The following is a 16,973-nucleotide window of genomic DNA, read 5'->3' as shown; positions in this document are numbered from 1 at the left end:
TTATTAAGCTTTTATCCCAAGTGAGAGACTATACATCCTTACCTAAAGGACTAAATGCAAAACAGATTGGAAGTACTCAGTGTTGGCGAGGATGTGGAACAATGACAACTCTTATACACAACTGGTAAGATATCCTAGCCAGCACCCAATATTTTTAGTCTCTTTTACCACAGCTATTTTTATGTCATTTTTGTCTTTGTTCCCATATATGTAAATGTGTTTACTTTTTAACTCTGGCTGCTTTTAAGATTTTCTCTACATCAGTGTTTTTCAGCAACTTGATAATGAAATATCTTGGTGTACTTTTCTTCATGTTTCTTGTAGTTGGGATTTGTTGAGCTTCTTATATCTGTGGGTTTATAGCATTAATTTTAGAAAATTTTGGACCATGATTTACTTCTTCAGATATTCTTCATGCCTGCCCCTCTTGCTTTTCTTTATTAGCTGCCTTTGGGTCAGTTCTGACTCCTAATGACCTTGTAACAGAATGAAACACTGCCTGGCCCTATGTCATCCTCGCAGTTGTTGATAAGCATGAACCCATTGTTGCAGCCACTGTGTCAGTTAATTTCATTCAAGGTCTTCCTCTTTTGTGCCAACCCTCTGCTTTACCAAGCACCAAGTCCTTCTCCAGAGACTGGTCGCTCCTGGTAACATGTCCCAAGTACATGAGACAGAGTCCCACTGTCCTTGCTTCTAAGGAACTTTCTGGCTGGAGTTCTTCTCAGATAGACTTGTTTGTTCTTCTGGCACTCCATGGTATATTCATTTACAATTCTTGTATCTGTGGATGCTTTTTTCTGTGTGTTTTGTTTTAGATAACTTCTATTGCTATGCCTTCATGTTCAGTAGTTTTCTTCTGTGATTTCTAACCTGCCATTGCTTCCATTCATTATTTTTTTTTTTTTTTTTTTTTTTTTTCCCTAGTGTCTTATTTGCATCCTACTAATCATGGTAGGAGTAAAAAGACCATGTCAAGAAAGGCTATATGAAGGCAATCCATCACACCACAGAAACTAAAAGGCTTTGCTTTAGAATGAATGGCTTAGGAACCATTATATAGAAGACCTACACAATGACAGAATGAGGAGGAAAATGCCAATCCCCATATTAGCTTCACTAGATTTTACTGCCTCACTTTGAATTTCCTTTGAGGGAAGGTTTTCAGGTTCTATTGTCAAACCTTAACTTCCAGTTTTCACCTTCTAAACTCACTCCTGTCCTCTATTTATCTGTACTTCAGTCCAGACATCTCTAGGATTGATTTGGCTAACGAGATTCATTTTCTTCTCCCACTCCTACATAAATTATAGGCTAAGCTACTCAATCATTCAGTGTCCTTCCCTCAGAATTTTAAATTCTAGGATATTGTTTTAAGTTTTTGCCTTTAAAATTTTTTTTTTGCTTTATTATTATTATTATTATTATTATTATTTTGTGATGTGGGTGAAAATATACGGGGCAAATTCACTTTCCATACAGCAATTCACGTATACTTTGTCTCATGACATTGACTACAATTTACCCCAATGCAACAGCTCCCCTCCCACTTCCTCCCAATAGTTAACTCTTCTGTGTGTCCTTCCCTCCATGCACTCCTGCCCCCTGAGCTATCTCCCTGTGCATAAGCAGCCCTTCTTTCTCCCATGATTGTTCTCTCCAAGAAGTGTATCTACCTCAGGTAAATGTTCAACTCATCTGCCTGTCTTTTGTTTGGCTGGAAGCCACAGATGTGAGTTAAGTTGCAGACCTAAACATTCATTATGTTTTCATCTCGGACATTTGCATCTACAGAATTTTGATTTAGGCATCTTTTATATCTTCTTGTGTCTGCTTAACTTTCTGAATGTACATGATGTAGTTTTAATAACTTTTTTAAAGTCCTTGTTTGATAATTCTTATATCTTTGTCAATTCTGACTTGGCTTCGATTGATTCGTTATTCTCATTTTGGACTGTGCTGTCCTGCCTCTTTGCCTGCCTTGTGATTTTTTATTAGATGGCAGACATTTGAATTTTACCTTGATGAGCAGTGGGCATTCTTGGGTTCTCATAGCTCTCCCTGAGCTTTGCTCCGAGTGCTTTACTCAGTGCCCCATTATGGGATTCCCACGCTGGCTGCTGAGAACCGGCGTGATTTCTGGGCCTGAAGGTAGTTCTTTTCCCAGCTTTTGCTAGTTCCCTTACAGACTTGCCGATCAGCACTCTGCTGAGTGCCTGAGAGGGACCCGGAGGAGCTCCGAGGTTTTCTTCTTTGCAGCTCTCTCTTTTCTGTCCTGGGAGCTGTGAAATCCAGCTGCCTTGGTCTCCCCACACTCTTAGTTCTGAAGCCTCAACTCAGGAGTCTTCCAGGCTCCCCCCAGTCCTGCTCCTCCCTGTATTTTGGCCTAGAAACTCTTTCAAGGCAGTGTACCAGGACAGTCATAGTGCTCACCTTGTTTATTCCCCATATCTCAGTCCTTCTTTGTCTAATGTGCAGTGGCTTGAAAACTATTGTTTGTTGTATTTTGTCCTTTTTTTTGTTTGTTTGCTTTTTGACTGTTTTAGGTGCAATTATATATCAGATTTCTGTTCCTCTGTCTTGGCCAAGTAGAAGTCCTTGGTTTTTTTTGTTTGTTTGTTTTGGTGTGTAATATATATACACAGATAAATATATAAAACCCAAAACCACACCCACTGCCAGTGAGTTGATTCTAACTCATAGTGACCCCCATTGGGTTTCAAGGCTGTAAATATTTACAGAGGTAGATTGCCTCATCTTCCTCCCATGGAGCAGCTGGTGAACTTGAACCACTGACCTGGTTAGAAGCAGCTAAGTGCCTTACCCACTACACCACCAGAGCTCATATATTCATATATTTATATGTAAAACATTTGTTTAAGAGCTCTGGTGATGTAGTACCTAAGGCATTTGACTGCTAACCAGAGGGGTGACAGTTCGAACTCAACAGCCACTCCTCAGAAGGAAGGTTGAACAATCTACTTCTGTGGTGATACGGCCTTGGAAGCCCAAGGAGGGGTCGCTATGAGTCGAATCCGACTTGGTGGTGTGAGTTTGGTTTGTTTTTTTGTAAAGCATTTGTTTAGGACAGCAAGGTTTGGGAATTTTCATTTGGAAAACAGATGTCTGCCCCTTATTAATGTCTATGAAGCTCAGCAAGCTGTGCTGAGAGAGGGTGAAGCACAAAAACTGTAGAATAAGATTATGAAGCCCGTGTTTTAATTGCATATTGAAATGAATATATGGAGTAATTATTCCTTCAGCAAATGATTATGATGTACTGTTTGTGTCCAGGCAACTCTGTTTGGAGGTCTGGAAAGATTAGTCTGACACACAAACTACTCAGGAGAGTATGGATGTCTGTGCACAAAGGGCATGGAGGCATTGTCCTCTGACCTCCTCTGACTTCACAAGAGGGAGACAAAGTCAACATCAGCAATGCAAAGCTTATCCCTATGAGGCCAGACGTCCCACCACCCTCCGGCCGTTTTACTGATTCTGACACCAACCATACCTCCCATGACACTCTCTACTTCTCTGCTGGGTTCGGTAATTATTGCGATGGCCACACAGAACTCACAGACAATACTCACAATCACAGGTTTTTTAGGGCAGTAACAGGTTTCAGTTTGGGTTCAGGAGCACATTCAGGACGTGATTCTTCAATCAAGACAACCTCCCATCAGCCATGCCCAAAGGCACGCCTATTTTTGGCCCTCAGCCTCTTGGCCTGGCTCCTGCTCAGGCAAATGTTACAGAGCTCTTTTAACTCTGCCAATAGGGGTGCCTACGTGCACCCTACTCCACCAGCAAGCCTCCTGCCCAAAGGCACTCAGCTTTCTCTGTGGGCCAGCAAGCGTACCACTCTGCCTCGTACCTCTTGGTTCTGCTCCACTATCTTTCTGCCATCTCTCTGCTCTCTGTCTCCCGGTCTCTCTATCAAGGAGGTCCAGCACAAGGATCTCAGGTCCAAGAACTCGCTTCACTCCACCTCCGGCTCATCTCACTTGATGGCAGTGAGATCCCCTCTTCTGCCTCTAGGAGAGCTCATTTTAAGCCTAGCAGAACGACAAAACTAACCAATCCCCACGTGAGGGTTTTATACACCTCCCACAAGGGTGCCATGTACCTTAATTACATTACTAACAAGCTATCCTGTCCCCTCAGATGACACAAGCACCTTCCATTGACATAGCTCCACCCAGTAATCTGGTGGGAGTCACAAAGACCATGGCTAGAGAAGTCACACTGACTAGTTCCCACACCACGGTCTAGCAGATAGTACATGAGCATAAATAACCAATCCAATGTAGGAAGGGGTAACAGATACAGACGCAGAGCTCTGAGTATCTCACTACGATTCAACAGTTAGAGTACTGTGTCTTATTGTTAGGTGGTGTTGAGTCAATTTCAGCTCATAGTGACCCTCTGTGATTGGATGGAATTACCCCATAGCATGCTCTAGGCTGTAATCTTTAAGGGAGCAGATTGCCAGGTCTTTTCTCTTGTGGCCACTGCATGAGTTTAGAGCTGCCAGCTTTTTGGTTAGCAGACAGTTGCTTAACCGTTGCACCATGAGGGCTTCTCAGAGCATTCTGTAGAGCATTGTATTCATTTATCTTTCTATAATAACTTCTTTTTCAGTATTTTTCTTTTATACACTTTCCTCTTTTCCTTATGTCTTTTCTCCTGACTCCCACTGCAGTGCAGTTGTCTCATGGTCCATTCTTCAGTTAGAACAGTAAACATGAATACACTCTTTTCTGATAAACTGTCACTTGTGTGTTGGTGTTCTGGTTCCCTAGTGCCACTCTGACAAGAAATATACCACAAATGGGATGGCCTTAACAAACAGGAGTTTATTCTTAAAATTTGGAGGCTCTTAAGTCCAAGTTCAAAGTGCCAGGCCCTAGGAGCTGGGTGAAAGCCTCTCAACCTTGGGGTCCAGCTCTGCCTCCAACTCCCGGCCCACTGAAGCTAGAGGCATTTCTTCACTCAGACAGCTGCTGGCTGCTGAGGCTGAGAAACCCAAGGTTGACAAATAAAATGGCACAGTCCCGATGTTACCAAATCACACGGCAGGCCATTAACTTAAGTCCATTTTAAGTCCCAAGGTTGGCAGAGCATAGCAGGCTGTTGAGCAACCACATGTTTACGTGTGGGGTCTAAGCGTGCCATAAGCTAGAGACCATTCCCAAAGGCTTCTCCTGATATAGAGGAATCAGATCACATCCCAAAGGCAGCTACTCAGCTGCTTGTGGTAGATCTCACCATGGAGATGATTGCCAGTCTCATCATGGGGAATAACTACCACCAGCTGCCCAGCCACTCAACCAGGCCCAGCCAAGTTGACACACAAACATAACTACCACAGTTGGCTAATACTTGTTTAGCTGCACAGTAATCTATATGGACCAAAGAGGTTAGCTGGAAATTGAACCCTTCAGACACTTGGGCATTTAGCTTATTTAACAGTGGATTTGTTAATTCAGAGTGTGTCAGTAATTAACGTTCACTGATAGTCATGTATTTTTTTGATGGAGACATTTGTTTATTAGATTTTGCAGTTTATGGAACATCTCACTTGAGGAAGGGATCAGAAATGTCAGCCACATTTTTTTTCCTGCTTAAGTGGCCCTGAACCTGCCTATGGCTTCAGGACTTTCTGTACCTTTACAGACTGTATCTCTCTTGATTTGTTCAGTCATTTCATGACAGAATTCTTGGGTCTGTGTCTGTAGTGCTTATCTTGATTGTAACCATTTTTTGATGTTTATGTAGTTGTATCTTAGCATTATGTACATAGTCAAGTCTAAGCAACTTAAAGATTTAAATAATTTCATTATTTGTATTTTTTTTTTCCGGGTTCAACTTAGATTATCTAAAATCAGAAGTATGTTAATGTATCTCAGGAATAATTTACATAAATTAACCAATAGTTTCTCACTATTCTTTCCTGGATTCTATAGCATTTAAACCTGGAGTCCATATATCAAGTCCATTTATGGGTCTGAGAACACCTTAAAATTTCCTATGACCCTACATGCCTTTTTTTTTTTTTTTGAAGTTTTCCATTAACTTTGATCAGTTTTGGAAACTCCAAGGGTGGGGCTATTTTTCTGTTTTGCTCATTGATTTATCACAAGTGCTTGGAACAATGGCTGATAGAAAACCAAGAACTCCAGACCCACTGCCATCAAGTCTATTTCGACTTACAGCGACCCATTGGACAGAGTGCAAACACCCCGTAGGGTTTCCCAGGCCGTGACCTTTACAGAGGCTTACTGCCACATCTTTTCTCCCGTGGAGTGGCTGGTGGGTTCGAACTGCCCACCTTTTGGTAGGCAGCCAAGTCCTTTAACCACTGCACTGATAGGAGCTCAGTAAATATTTGCTGAATAAATGAATCTGTAGGTAGCTTCTGTTTATGCTTTTAGAGTCGCTGTGCCAGGAAGTAGGTGCTGAGGCTTTAGGGGTTGATGAGACAAATCCCTGCCTTCGAGGGGTCTGTGTCTGGGGGAGGAGATGAGAAGAGTGCAATTTTTAATAAGGTTTTAGTTAGTAATTGGTTTGTTTTTTCCTGCTTGACTCTGAGTAAGAGCAGGGACTGTATCTTTGAGTGTTTTTATGTATTCAGCCCAATGCCTGGCACATAATAGATATTTATTAAGTGTTAATTAAGTGAAGTAGGAAATTTTTAAATAGCCTTCATGTATGTACCTAACTCCAGTTAGTGTTGATGTTATAAATTTATCTTTCATTGTAATGAACTCTGTCTACATTTTTATTGGCTTTAGGGAAACTGATTTATTTATTTTGAATATATTAAAAACGAGAGAGGCTCCCTGGATGGCATAGACAGTGAAGCATTCAGCTACTAGCCAAAAGGTTGGCAGTTCAAACCCACCCAGGTCCCCGAGTGACCGGCCTGACAGAGTGCCTCTGAGAGGCCACAGCCTTAAGAGAGCTGTGGAGTGGCTCCCATCTGCACACATAGAGTTGCCAGGAGCTGGAGTGCACTAGGTGGCGACAGCAGCAACAGCTGTCATGAGGGAGACCTGTCACAGAAGCTTCTAACTCTGGCTGGAGTTAAAGGTGAAACGATCGTCGTATTTGGGCTTATTCCAATCCTGACATAATCCAATGGTGACACAGAGGTTGGAAAGTAGTGTTAGTCTGTTTTTCAAGCATTATCAGCACTCACTTGTGCAGTGTTGCCTTGGTGTGTGTTTGTCTGTTTATGAGAATGCCATCCTGCATGGTTTAATTCATCTTGCTTTTGCTGTCTGGAACTTTCTACTCCTTCATTGCCCTGAGCTATTTGGCATAGTGCCTAAGGCATTTGACTGCTAACCAGAAGGTTGGTGGTTCAAGCCCATCAGCCATTCTGTGGACGGAAGACTGGGCAATCTACTTCTATAAAGATTTACCACTTCAAAAACCCAATAGGGTCGCTATGAGGCAGAATTGACTCAATGGCAGTGGGTTTTTACAGTGGTTTAAAAATATCGTTTTTTCCTAATAACATTTGCCACTATATTTCTATGTTGCTTGTGGATGTGTTAGACACTGTTCCATAGGTAAATGAAAGGGTCTGGGTTATGAATGAGTCTAACATTTAAATGAGGTTTCCATATATTTGTGTATCAGCATCATGTTGAATGGTGTGAACACATTTATCTCATGAATAAATGATTTATTTAGTACAGACCATTCACTTTCCTCTGTGCTTTTCACTTATTCCCACAACAATCCACCTTAACGAGCTTGGCCAAATTACCCAAGAACATTGCAGTGACCTTGTAGTACAGGGACTTGTTTACAACATGCATTAGTTCAGAAATACTAATTTATGAAGTTCCACAGCAGCTCCACCTTTGTTTAAGCAGTCATTTGAGGTGATCATAAGTGCCGATAGTTGCTTTTTTTTTCTTTTTGTTGGTTACTCATTTTCCAAATACGTGACCCTATTATTTATATGGTATATATTTATTTTCTCTATGTAGTTTTTTATAACATTGCTACTAACTTGACACTTTCATTAGTTACGTTTCACTTCATTAATTGTACTTCAGGAATAAGACTGTCATTGAATTTTTTAATAGTAACTCTGAACTAGAGGACGCTAGAGTAGTTCCTTAAAAACACTGAGAAACACTGAGAAAAGATGACCTTTTCATTTTAGAGTTATTAAGGTAAACTGCCAAAAGTGATGAAAAATTTGGAAATACAAAGTGATGATGGTTGCACAATAACATGGTGAACATAATTAATGTCACTAAATTGTATGTGGAAAAATGATTGAAATGACAAATGTTGTTTTATATATATATATATATATATATATGTAGAACAAGGACATTTTCAGTCATGTAAGATCTTGAAAAATTATTATACTGCATACCTTTTATCGTCAGGATACTGAAAAGTGTGCTTCATCAAAGTACAGGAGAAACTAAGAAAAAACTGAGGCATGGCATCCCGGGAAGTGGGGAACTTACTCAGGAGAGCACCGAGACGGGGCTTTACAGGATGATGGGGAAGGAAGTCTCAGGGTGACTGCCACGCAGCAGATAGGGGCAAGGTGTGAGATGGCTTCCACAGAGATGTTTTTGGGGAAAATGAAACTGGCCTTTGGAAAGGCACTGAGAGGCTGATGGAGAGCTTAGGAAGAAGAATCAGGTACATGGAAAACAATGCAAAAAAAAGAGATTATTTTTAAATTCAGAAAAAAACACACTGTCTGTGAAAGGAAATATGAACTTAGTAAGTTACTTGGATCAACATTGAACAAAATGTATGTAGAGAGAATAGAAACATTTAATATTGATATAAGAAGTGTGATGTAACTATTTTGGAAAAGTTCATCGTATTCTTATATCCATATTAAATGTTTATAGTCTCTCTATGTACATTTTGTTCAATGTTGACTATTTTGGAAAGTTAGGAGCTCTGGTAGCGTAGCGCCTAAGGCACTTGACTGCTAACCAGAAGGCTGGTGGTTCAAACCCACCAGCCACTCCTTGGAAGGAAGGTTGGGCAATCTATTTCCGTTGTGATACTGCTTTGGAAACCAAGGAGGGGTCGCTATGAGTTGGGTCCAACTCAGCAGCACATAACAACAACAACAGCATTTTGAAAATTAGAGGTAAGGGAAAGTTCGTGGTTAGGAGATGGTGGTTTGTGAAAACCAGATTTTCATCTTCCACAATATTGGTAGAGACCAGTAGCTAATTTCTGAATTTGGTAAATCAAGAAATTATATTATTAGCATATTATTTAGTAATATCATGGTAAATGCTGGAAGAAATAGCTAAAACATTGAAAATGATTGCCCCTCAGGAGCCAGACTTGGGTGTGGTGGTTAGGAATCCTATTTTTCAAAATGAGCTTTTCTGCACTATTTGAGTTATTAATCTGTGTGCCTGTATTATTGTCCTGTTGAATATAGGCTCAACTTGGGTTCGTGTTGATTAGGCTGCCCTTTTATTGCCCATGTTAATATATTCTGAAATAAAGTACAGGGCCATCTTGTATAATAATTTAACAGCTCTGTCTCACCGGGGATATTTTGCAGGTGGATCTAGGGGGTTTAATTTCTGAAATAGATACAAGACTCTACGTGAAGGCACTTTGATTTTTATCACGCCAGTGGAATAGTGCTAAAGGACAGCATTATAATGGGGATTGAGGACAGAGTCTTCATAATTATTCACGCATATGTACACACTCGGACACCCAGGTCCACATGCAAGTTGCAAAGCTTCCTGTCTTTAGAACATAATTACCAGTGTATTTGTTTTCTAGACTTCTAGTCATTGTAATATTAGACTTACTGGTATAGCTTTTTATCACTGAAGTGGGAAATTTTTAGATAACAAAATGAAGAAGAATTACAGTTTTCTTGCCAAGGTTCCATTCACAGCAGTGTTACTGCACTAATTGTAGCAACTGTATAAAGCTTTAGCATTAACAATATATTCCGATTAATCAAATAGGGTATTGGCATTATCTAATTTTGTTCTTCAAAAAGCCAGTCATTGAAAGAGAAGATACTGAAAGTAGAATTAATGATTTATCCTAATGGTTCATTGACTTAAGAGATGATGAGGTAGAATGTCCATCTACCTAAGATATAAAAGTGTAGACATAAAAGAAGTGTATGAAAAGGCTGAAGCCGCACCACGATTTCGGTACCAGAGGGAAGACTCGGGTCTGAAACCTGCACCTGAAGCAGTGGTGGTGGCTGTGTAGCGTTTCCTCATTCCTAATTGTTCCATGTTTTTCCCCCTCCTCCTTTCTTATCTCTCTCCTCCTCCCCCTGTAGCATCATGGTTACCACAAAGCACCACGTAGCGACCCCCATAGGAGCTCTGGTAGCATAGTGTCTAAGGCACTTGACTGCTAACCAGAAGGCCGACGGTTGAAACCCAGGGAGGTGTCGCTGTGAGTCGGGTCCGACTCGATGGCAAATGACAACAACAGCAAGCGACCCCTATTGGGTTTCTGAGGCAGTAAATCTTTACAGAAGTAGACTGCCCAGTCTTGCTTCCACAGAGTGGCTGGTGGGTTTGTACCACCAGCCTTCTGGTTAGCAGTCAGATGCCTTAGGCACTGTGCTACCAGAGCTCCTTTCTGTCAAGATTACATGTAACACTTTAGATGAAGTAATTTATCATTAAATACTTCCATATTTTTAGCAGTAAGCTTTGAAAAAGCTTATTTCTTTAAGTATTGCTTTTGATTTTGTGCTTTTTAGGTTTCTTTTTCCTCCAAAAATAGTATTAGAAAAGACATATTTGTATTTATGTACCAGAAGGCTCATGTTTATACCAATCTGTTGGGAGTACTTACTACCCCAAGTAATTTTATTTTATATTCTATATATAATATCAAATGGCAGTAAGGAAAAACGGAGTTTAGAATCAGATTTCAAACGAAAACTGCAATATATTTGTTCAGAAGTAGAAGCTGTGGATATTGTAACATTGAGTACATATGTATGTGCATTTAAAGGGAAGTCAGCATATGTGTGCACATATATATGTTGTCACACAAGTCTGTTATCTTCATCTGTCTGTTCATATGAGAGGAAGCCATTGAAGAGGTTCTCAACTGCACAATTACTTCTTAAAGGACCTTCCCGAGTAAAGTAATAGAACTTGTATCAGTTTTACCATCAGTTTGAAGCTGTGCTGAAACTGTCTTCCTTTACATTTTACTAATGTTTGATAAGATAAACAAGTTGGTAGCTGGTATGGCAGCTTTTCTGTTTTAAGAAATCGAACAGCTGATTACGTTTGGAGAGGTAAGCTTTCAGTGTTTGGTGCTCCTTATAACTTTCCTGATTCATGTTTGTCATTAAATCTTGAGCTTTTCATTTTGAAAGTGGTATTTTTTCCTCCTAATTGTCGGTTGCTGAGTTTTCTGTATTTGCACAAATGTAAAAACTAGAGCAGAGTGTAATTTCAGTGTTCTCTGTGAGTTGCAGAAGTAAGATTCTGCAGTGACACTTGTGCGAGGCAGCCTGAAGGATGCAGAGATTTGTAAAGCATAGGAGTCTGATGTCTTGATTTCTGCTCTGTTATTATTTTTATTTTTGGTGCCCACAGAGTTATTAAAGGACAAATGCAAATGGCTTTTTCATCATGAAAGATTATTAAACATGGCTTGAAAAATATAATATTCTCTATGTGTAGTATATAAAATAAAGTTATACACGTTGAATTTCTTCTGTCAGTTTTACCAGTAGCAAAGACTTGTACTGTATAGAAAACATCTGGTTTAATCCTACTACTTAGTTTACCCAGCTTGGGTAGTTATCATTTCAGTTGTATTCATTTGTATTGAATTTCCTCATCCTCTTTTTCTAGTTTCCTTTAAGAATTACTGATAAAATTGGACAGAATTAACATAGCCTTTCCAGGGATAAAACAATTTTCTCTCTTTCTTTTTTTATTAAGTGAAATTATAGAGCAATCTCAAATGTTGGAAGCCACCAGAGGCACTTTCTCAACACGTTTGGTGGCATGGAAACTAAAAGTTGAAAATTTACTCCTTGCCACCAAGCTTTACCAAGTTTTGTATGTATCATATCATATAATATGATTATATACTATGATACAGTATATTATAAGCCTATGATAAATGAATTTGTAATTGAAAGTGTTAATAAGAAATAAAAAATTATTCAATGGAATGTGGAATATTTGGGATTTCATTGCAAGATGACTTTACAACAAAGATTTTAGATCCCGTGAAATACGCAATTAAGGCAGCTCTACTTGCGTGAGTATAATATTACAAAATAATTGACACTTTGTAAGGAACAAGAACAGGTCTTTGTAATGAAACAATTAAAATTCCACAGAAGAATCATGTGTGCAAGATGTGCTTCTTGGGGCCTATGGAGCTGGGTTTTCTTTGGTTACTGTTCATGGACTTCTTTCAGTTCTACTGTTTGTCTCACACGTGCCTGATTGACATTATGATGCATTCGTGTGGAAATTATGAAAAAGTTGTTTTCATGCAGCTGTCCTATAGTCACAAAAGAACTTCACTGCATGAAAATCAAACATAGCATTCAGCAGACAATGCTTAATCTGTTCAGGAGCCCAAACCTATTGTTGTTCAATGACGGAAGAAAGGAGAGGGATTAATTTGAAGATGCTTGTGCATGACATATGGTAATTTCTCCATAGGAAGGAAGTGTCAAATGGTGACCTCTAAGTCTTAACATTGACCTCCAGTTGTAGAATGTGTGTGCCATACGGTCCTTTTGCCTTTTCATATGATAATTTTAGCTGAAACATCATCTTGGTAACATAACTTTTTTTTGGTTTGGTGCATTTATTCTATAAGAATTATATTTAAGAAAAGAATTATCAAACTCACAATGATTGTTTTTAGAATATAGAGCATTTGCATCATAAAAATACTTTTTGAATTCCAAATAAAGACACTATGTTAGGATTCTTCTAACAAGAGCCAAGCGTAGTATATATATATTGTTTGCAAGTTGCTGTGTTTTAAATTCACTTTTTATGAAATGAATGTGGAGAATTGAAATCACCACAGCAGATATTTAAACTTAATTTACACGTAATGTTAGAAAATAAATAATTAGAAAAAATGTAATTGACAATATGAAGCCCAACATAGACTGTTTCATTATGTGGTACATTTTTCTTATTGAATTATACTTTTTGCTAATTCTTAATATGTTTGTTGTCATATTTTTCTTAAAGCTTTAGTTGTCTTAGAGTTATGTTTTGCATGAGTTGACATATCATTTGGTGATAATATGAAATAGATTTTTGGCTTTAAGAGAGGTGTGAACTCAATTTTAATTGCTACCCAATAAAATAAACCCTTTCCCTGCTGTAATCCTTAAAGGTCATGCCCTTCTGATTGGAAACATCATTTTTCAGTTCTACATTCACTATATTTTGCCAGTTTTGCTTTTCATTCTTCACTAATACTGAGCTTTGTTTCAGAAACTGCTGTACCTCAATTCTCTCCTCTTTATCTCTTCTCTTTCCTCTGCAAGTCGCTGCACCTGTCGTTTCCGCTCGGTCTGATGCTGGCCACTCGGGCTCTGACCCTGCTTCTGCTCCTGCTTTACATACCTGTTTCTTAGTAAATGAAGGTATTCTCTCTCAACTTCCTACAACTTTCCTTCAGTCTATGCTTTATCCTAATGTGACATGTTCTTTTTATGTAGTTTACACATTCATCTCCTTTGTTGTGTATGAGACCCTGGAGTGCCCCCCTCTTTAACTTTATTTGCTAAAGTCAGTGAGAAGGACCAGTTGTAATATATAATGTTACTCCTGGCTTGTATGCACCACTTTTCATCTAATTCATTATGCTCTTGAAGAAGTGCAAAGATACCAATTGTTGTGAAGCAGTTATTCTGAGGTAGATGAGTTGTCGTGGTGTCTTCCCTATGATTTCTGATAAATTTATTTCATGTGTGTCATTTCTCTGTGACGTACACACTCTGCTTTACTAACACAACTGTGTGTCCCAGTCAGAGGGGGATTGAGAGGGCTCCTAATTTACATTCTGATTTTAAAGGCCTTTGAATTGATGATTGGCACCAGTGATTGTACACTGATAGGATCTCGCCTATTTATCCTCCTTGCTATTTCTGTTTCCAGCTGAGGCAAAAAGCTGCCATTTCAATCTTTAGAATGTAGTTAGGCTGCTATGTTATCCCTGTGGAATTATGGGAGTGGAAAGCAAGATACCTTTCTAGAGGGCTGAGCATGTGTATGGGGTTTAAAGACATTTATTCCCCACGAGGCAGCTCAGATTATTCATACCACCTGGAAGCTTAATGGACCTTGTGAGGGCCGAGTTGTAGCCAGTCTTCGTTGCGTTCTTGGCCTTCACTACCTCATGTCATATAAAAAGGAGGAAATGTATAAAAGCTCAAGTAATCCAGAATGACTTTGACTCTTCATTGAAAAGTAATATTACAAGTCCATTTGAACGGAAGCGGTGGTACAGAGTCTGTAAAGTACAGAGCAGAGCTTGTCCCTTGGAAAGAACACAGGGAGCTTAAAGGTGGAACCTTGTTTTTTTGTTTGGCTTCCCTATCATAGACCTGAACTAAGGTTTGTATTATGAGACTGGATTTTAGTGAAATTATTGTTGTTGTTGTTATGTGCCGTCGAGTCGGCCCCGACTCATAGCGACCCCTCCTTGGGTTTCCGAGGCAGTATCACTACGGAAGTAGGATTGCCCAACCTTCCTTCCGAGGAGTGGCTGGTGGGTTTGAACCGCCAGCCGTCTGGTTAGCAGGCAAGTGTCTTAGCCACTATGCTACCAGAGCTCCCAGTGAAATTATTAGGATCATATTTGTTAAATGATTGGCAAAGGTAGTCATTTGTTTGTTCAGAATAAGCAGTAAGACTGTGGACCTTGATGAGAATCATTGTTGAAATGATTATTAAATTCAGTTCATATGTCACATCATACTTTTATGAAACATTAAAATACTTTTAAAAATGAAATTAAGAAAGAGGGATAGAGCATATATATAAAGACCCCTAAACCAAACCAAACGCACTGCCGTCGAGTTAGACCTGACTCATGGTGATGCCTCCTTGGGTTTCCGAGGCAGTATCACTATGGAAGTAGATTGCCCAACCTTCCTTCAAGGAGTGGCTGGTGGGTTTGTCTGTCTGTCTGTCTGTCTCCTCTGTTTAAAGAATCCCAGTGCTCATTTTGAGTTTTATGGTAGGGTTTTTGTTATTGTTTTCAGAAGACTGCAGTTTAGATTGTTTCAAAACATTGATTTGTTGAAATTATGAAATTACAGTTAACTCATCTTGTGAAGGTGGTAGACATTTTTGCATTCTTCCTTGATTATTTTTCTTTAAATGTTATATCTGGGAAGTAATGGAAATTATTGTGGCTGAATAGTGGTCTCATGTAATATGGGAAGAATGAGTCATTTATTGTGCTTATATTTTTCAAATACCTTTAAAATGGGGTTGAAAGGGTTACGTGAGGATGTCTCTATATTAGTACTTTTAAAGTGGTTTTCAGTGTTGTATTTTTCTTTCTTTCTTCATATAATCAAGTTCCATATTGTGGACTAGAATTTTAGAAAAAGCAATTTTTATTGCCATAGGTTACAGAAAATGAAGTTTAAAATTTTGTAAGTTTGGATTGTCAAGTTTTTGTTTAGGGGAATTTCTGAATTATTTTTTCTCTCACAATTGGTATTATGTGACTTATTTCAACCATGATTGTGATTAAATATCTGACCCATTTTGTAAGAAAGGAATCACTAAGTACCTCTAACAGAGGAACATGAGATGTCATTTGGCTGGCAGACTGGCAGCACATAGGTGGCCACGTCTCATGTGACATTAACCTCTAGTGTGTTTTCGGAGTAGGTTTACCGGGCAAGTTAGGTTTCTCTTTAACAGTTTCTACACACGTTTGGTGACAATGGTTACATTTATGCCAATGTATCAGCATTCTTTCAAAGTGTGTTCAGTTTGTTCCTTTTCAGTACTTCCTTTTCCCTGTCCCACTGTTTTCTTAACTTTGCTTTTGAGTGTAATGTTGACCATTTGATCTCCTGCTTAGGATTTTTAAGTAGGGCACCGACCTTATCGGTAATAGCCTCTATTTTGTGTGCCAGTTTGCTGTTTCGCTAAAAGGCTGTCTCGGGAGAAGGCTTGGTTCTAGTTTCAAAGAATGTCTCAGGGCGGTGGTGTTGGGAGTCCTCTGTCCTTGAACCCTGTTTCAGTTTGTCTGGCTTTTTTAAAAATAATAATTTGAGCTCTACTCTATATTTCCTCCCATTCTATCCAACACCAGCGACTGTGATCCTAATCAAGATGGGCCATGTAGGTAGCCGAGCACCAGCTGGTTTTGCTGGTCTCAGGGTAGATGAGGCTGTGGCCCATGTACGCTGGTTTCTTTTCTGCACTCTTGGTTACCTTAACTGTTTTTGCTCCTGGTGAGTGGATACTCATAGTTCTGTCTTAGGTGGTCACTCGCATGCTTCTAAGACCCCAGACACTAGTCATTTCTCTAGGCTGCAGATCATGATTTTTGAACTACATTATGGCAGTTGACTGAGTTGTCCCATGAGACTATAGTTCTAAGCTTTCAAATCCAGGAAACTAGTGTTGGAGGTGTCTGGCTATGTCTGAGGAGTATCTGTGTTGGTGGCTTCAGTGAATATCTGTACCTGCACTCACGCATTTGTATTTCCATGTACCTGTGTCCTCACCTACGTGTGCATCTGTACCTACTGATATACCCGTTTGCTTCTACCCATCCGTATGTGCTAAAATGCTCATTTCTACCTTGGTTGTGCTGTGCTCACTACATCCCCATTCTGTGCCTCTGTGCCACATTTCCTGTCACCAAACAGAACTAGTCTCTACTGTATGAAGCATACTTTCTCCACCCCACTCTCAGTGTGTATTTATTTCTATGTTTTC

The 16,973-nt window shown here is 39.5% G+C and overlaps 1 protein-coding gene across 1 annotated transcript in view; it reads left to right on the top strand.

The window, feature by feature from the left end:
- WDR7 (WD repeat domain 7) overlaps nt 1–16,973 on the top strand; it is a 526,340-nt gene that overhangs the window by 172,812 nt on the left and 336,555 nt on the right. The window contains exon 16 of the mRNA XM_042780241.1: nt 13,550–13,648. Within this exon, the coding sequence (XP_042636175.1) occupies nt 13,550–13,648 (99 nt within the window). The remainder of the gene's footprint in view (nt 1–13,549; nt 13,649–16,973) is intronic.

Source organism: Orycteropus afer, unplaced genomic scaffold (assembly GCF_000298275.1).
Source record: "Orycteropus afer afer isolate SDZICR_OR568_19922 unplaced genomic scaffold, OryAfe1.0 scaffold00029, whole genome shotgun sequence".
NCBI classification, from domain to species: Eukaryota; Metazoa; Chordata; class Mammalia; order Tubulidentata; family Orycteropodidae; genus Orycteropus; species Orycteropus afer.
Note: the sequence above shows the minus strand (reverse complement) of the source record. Positions and strands in the feature narration are given on the sequence as shown.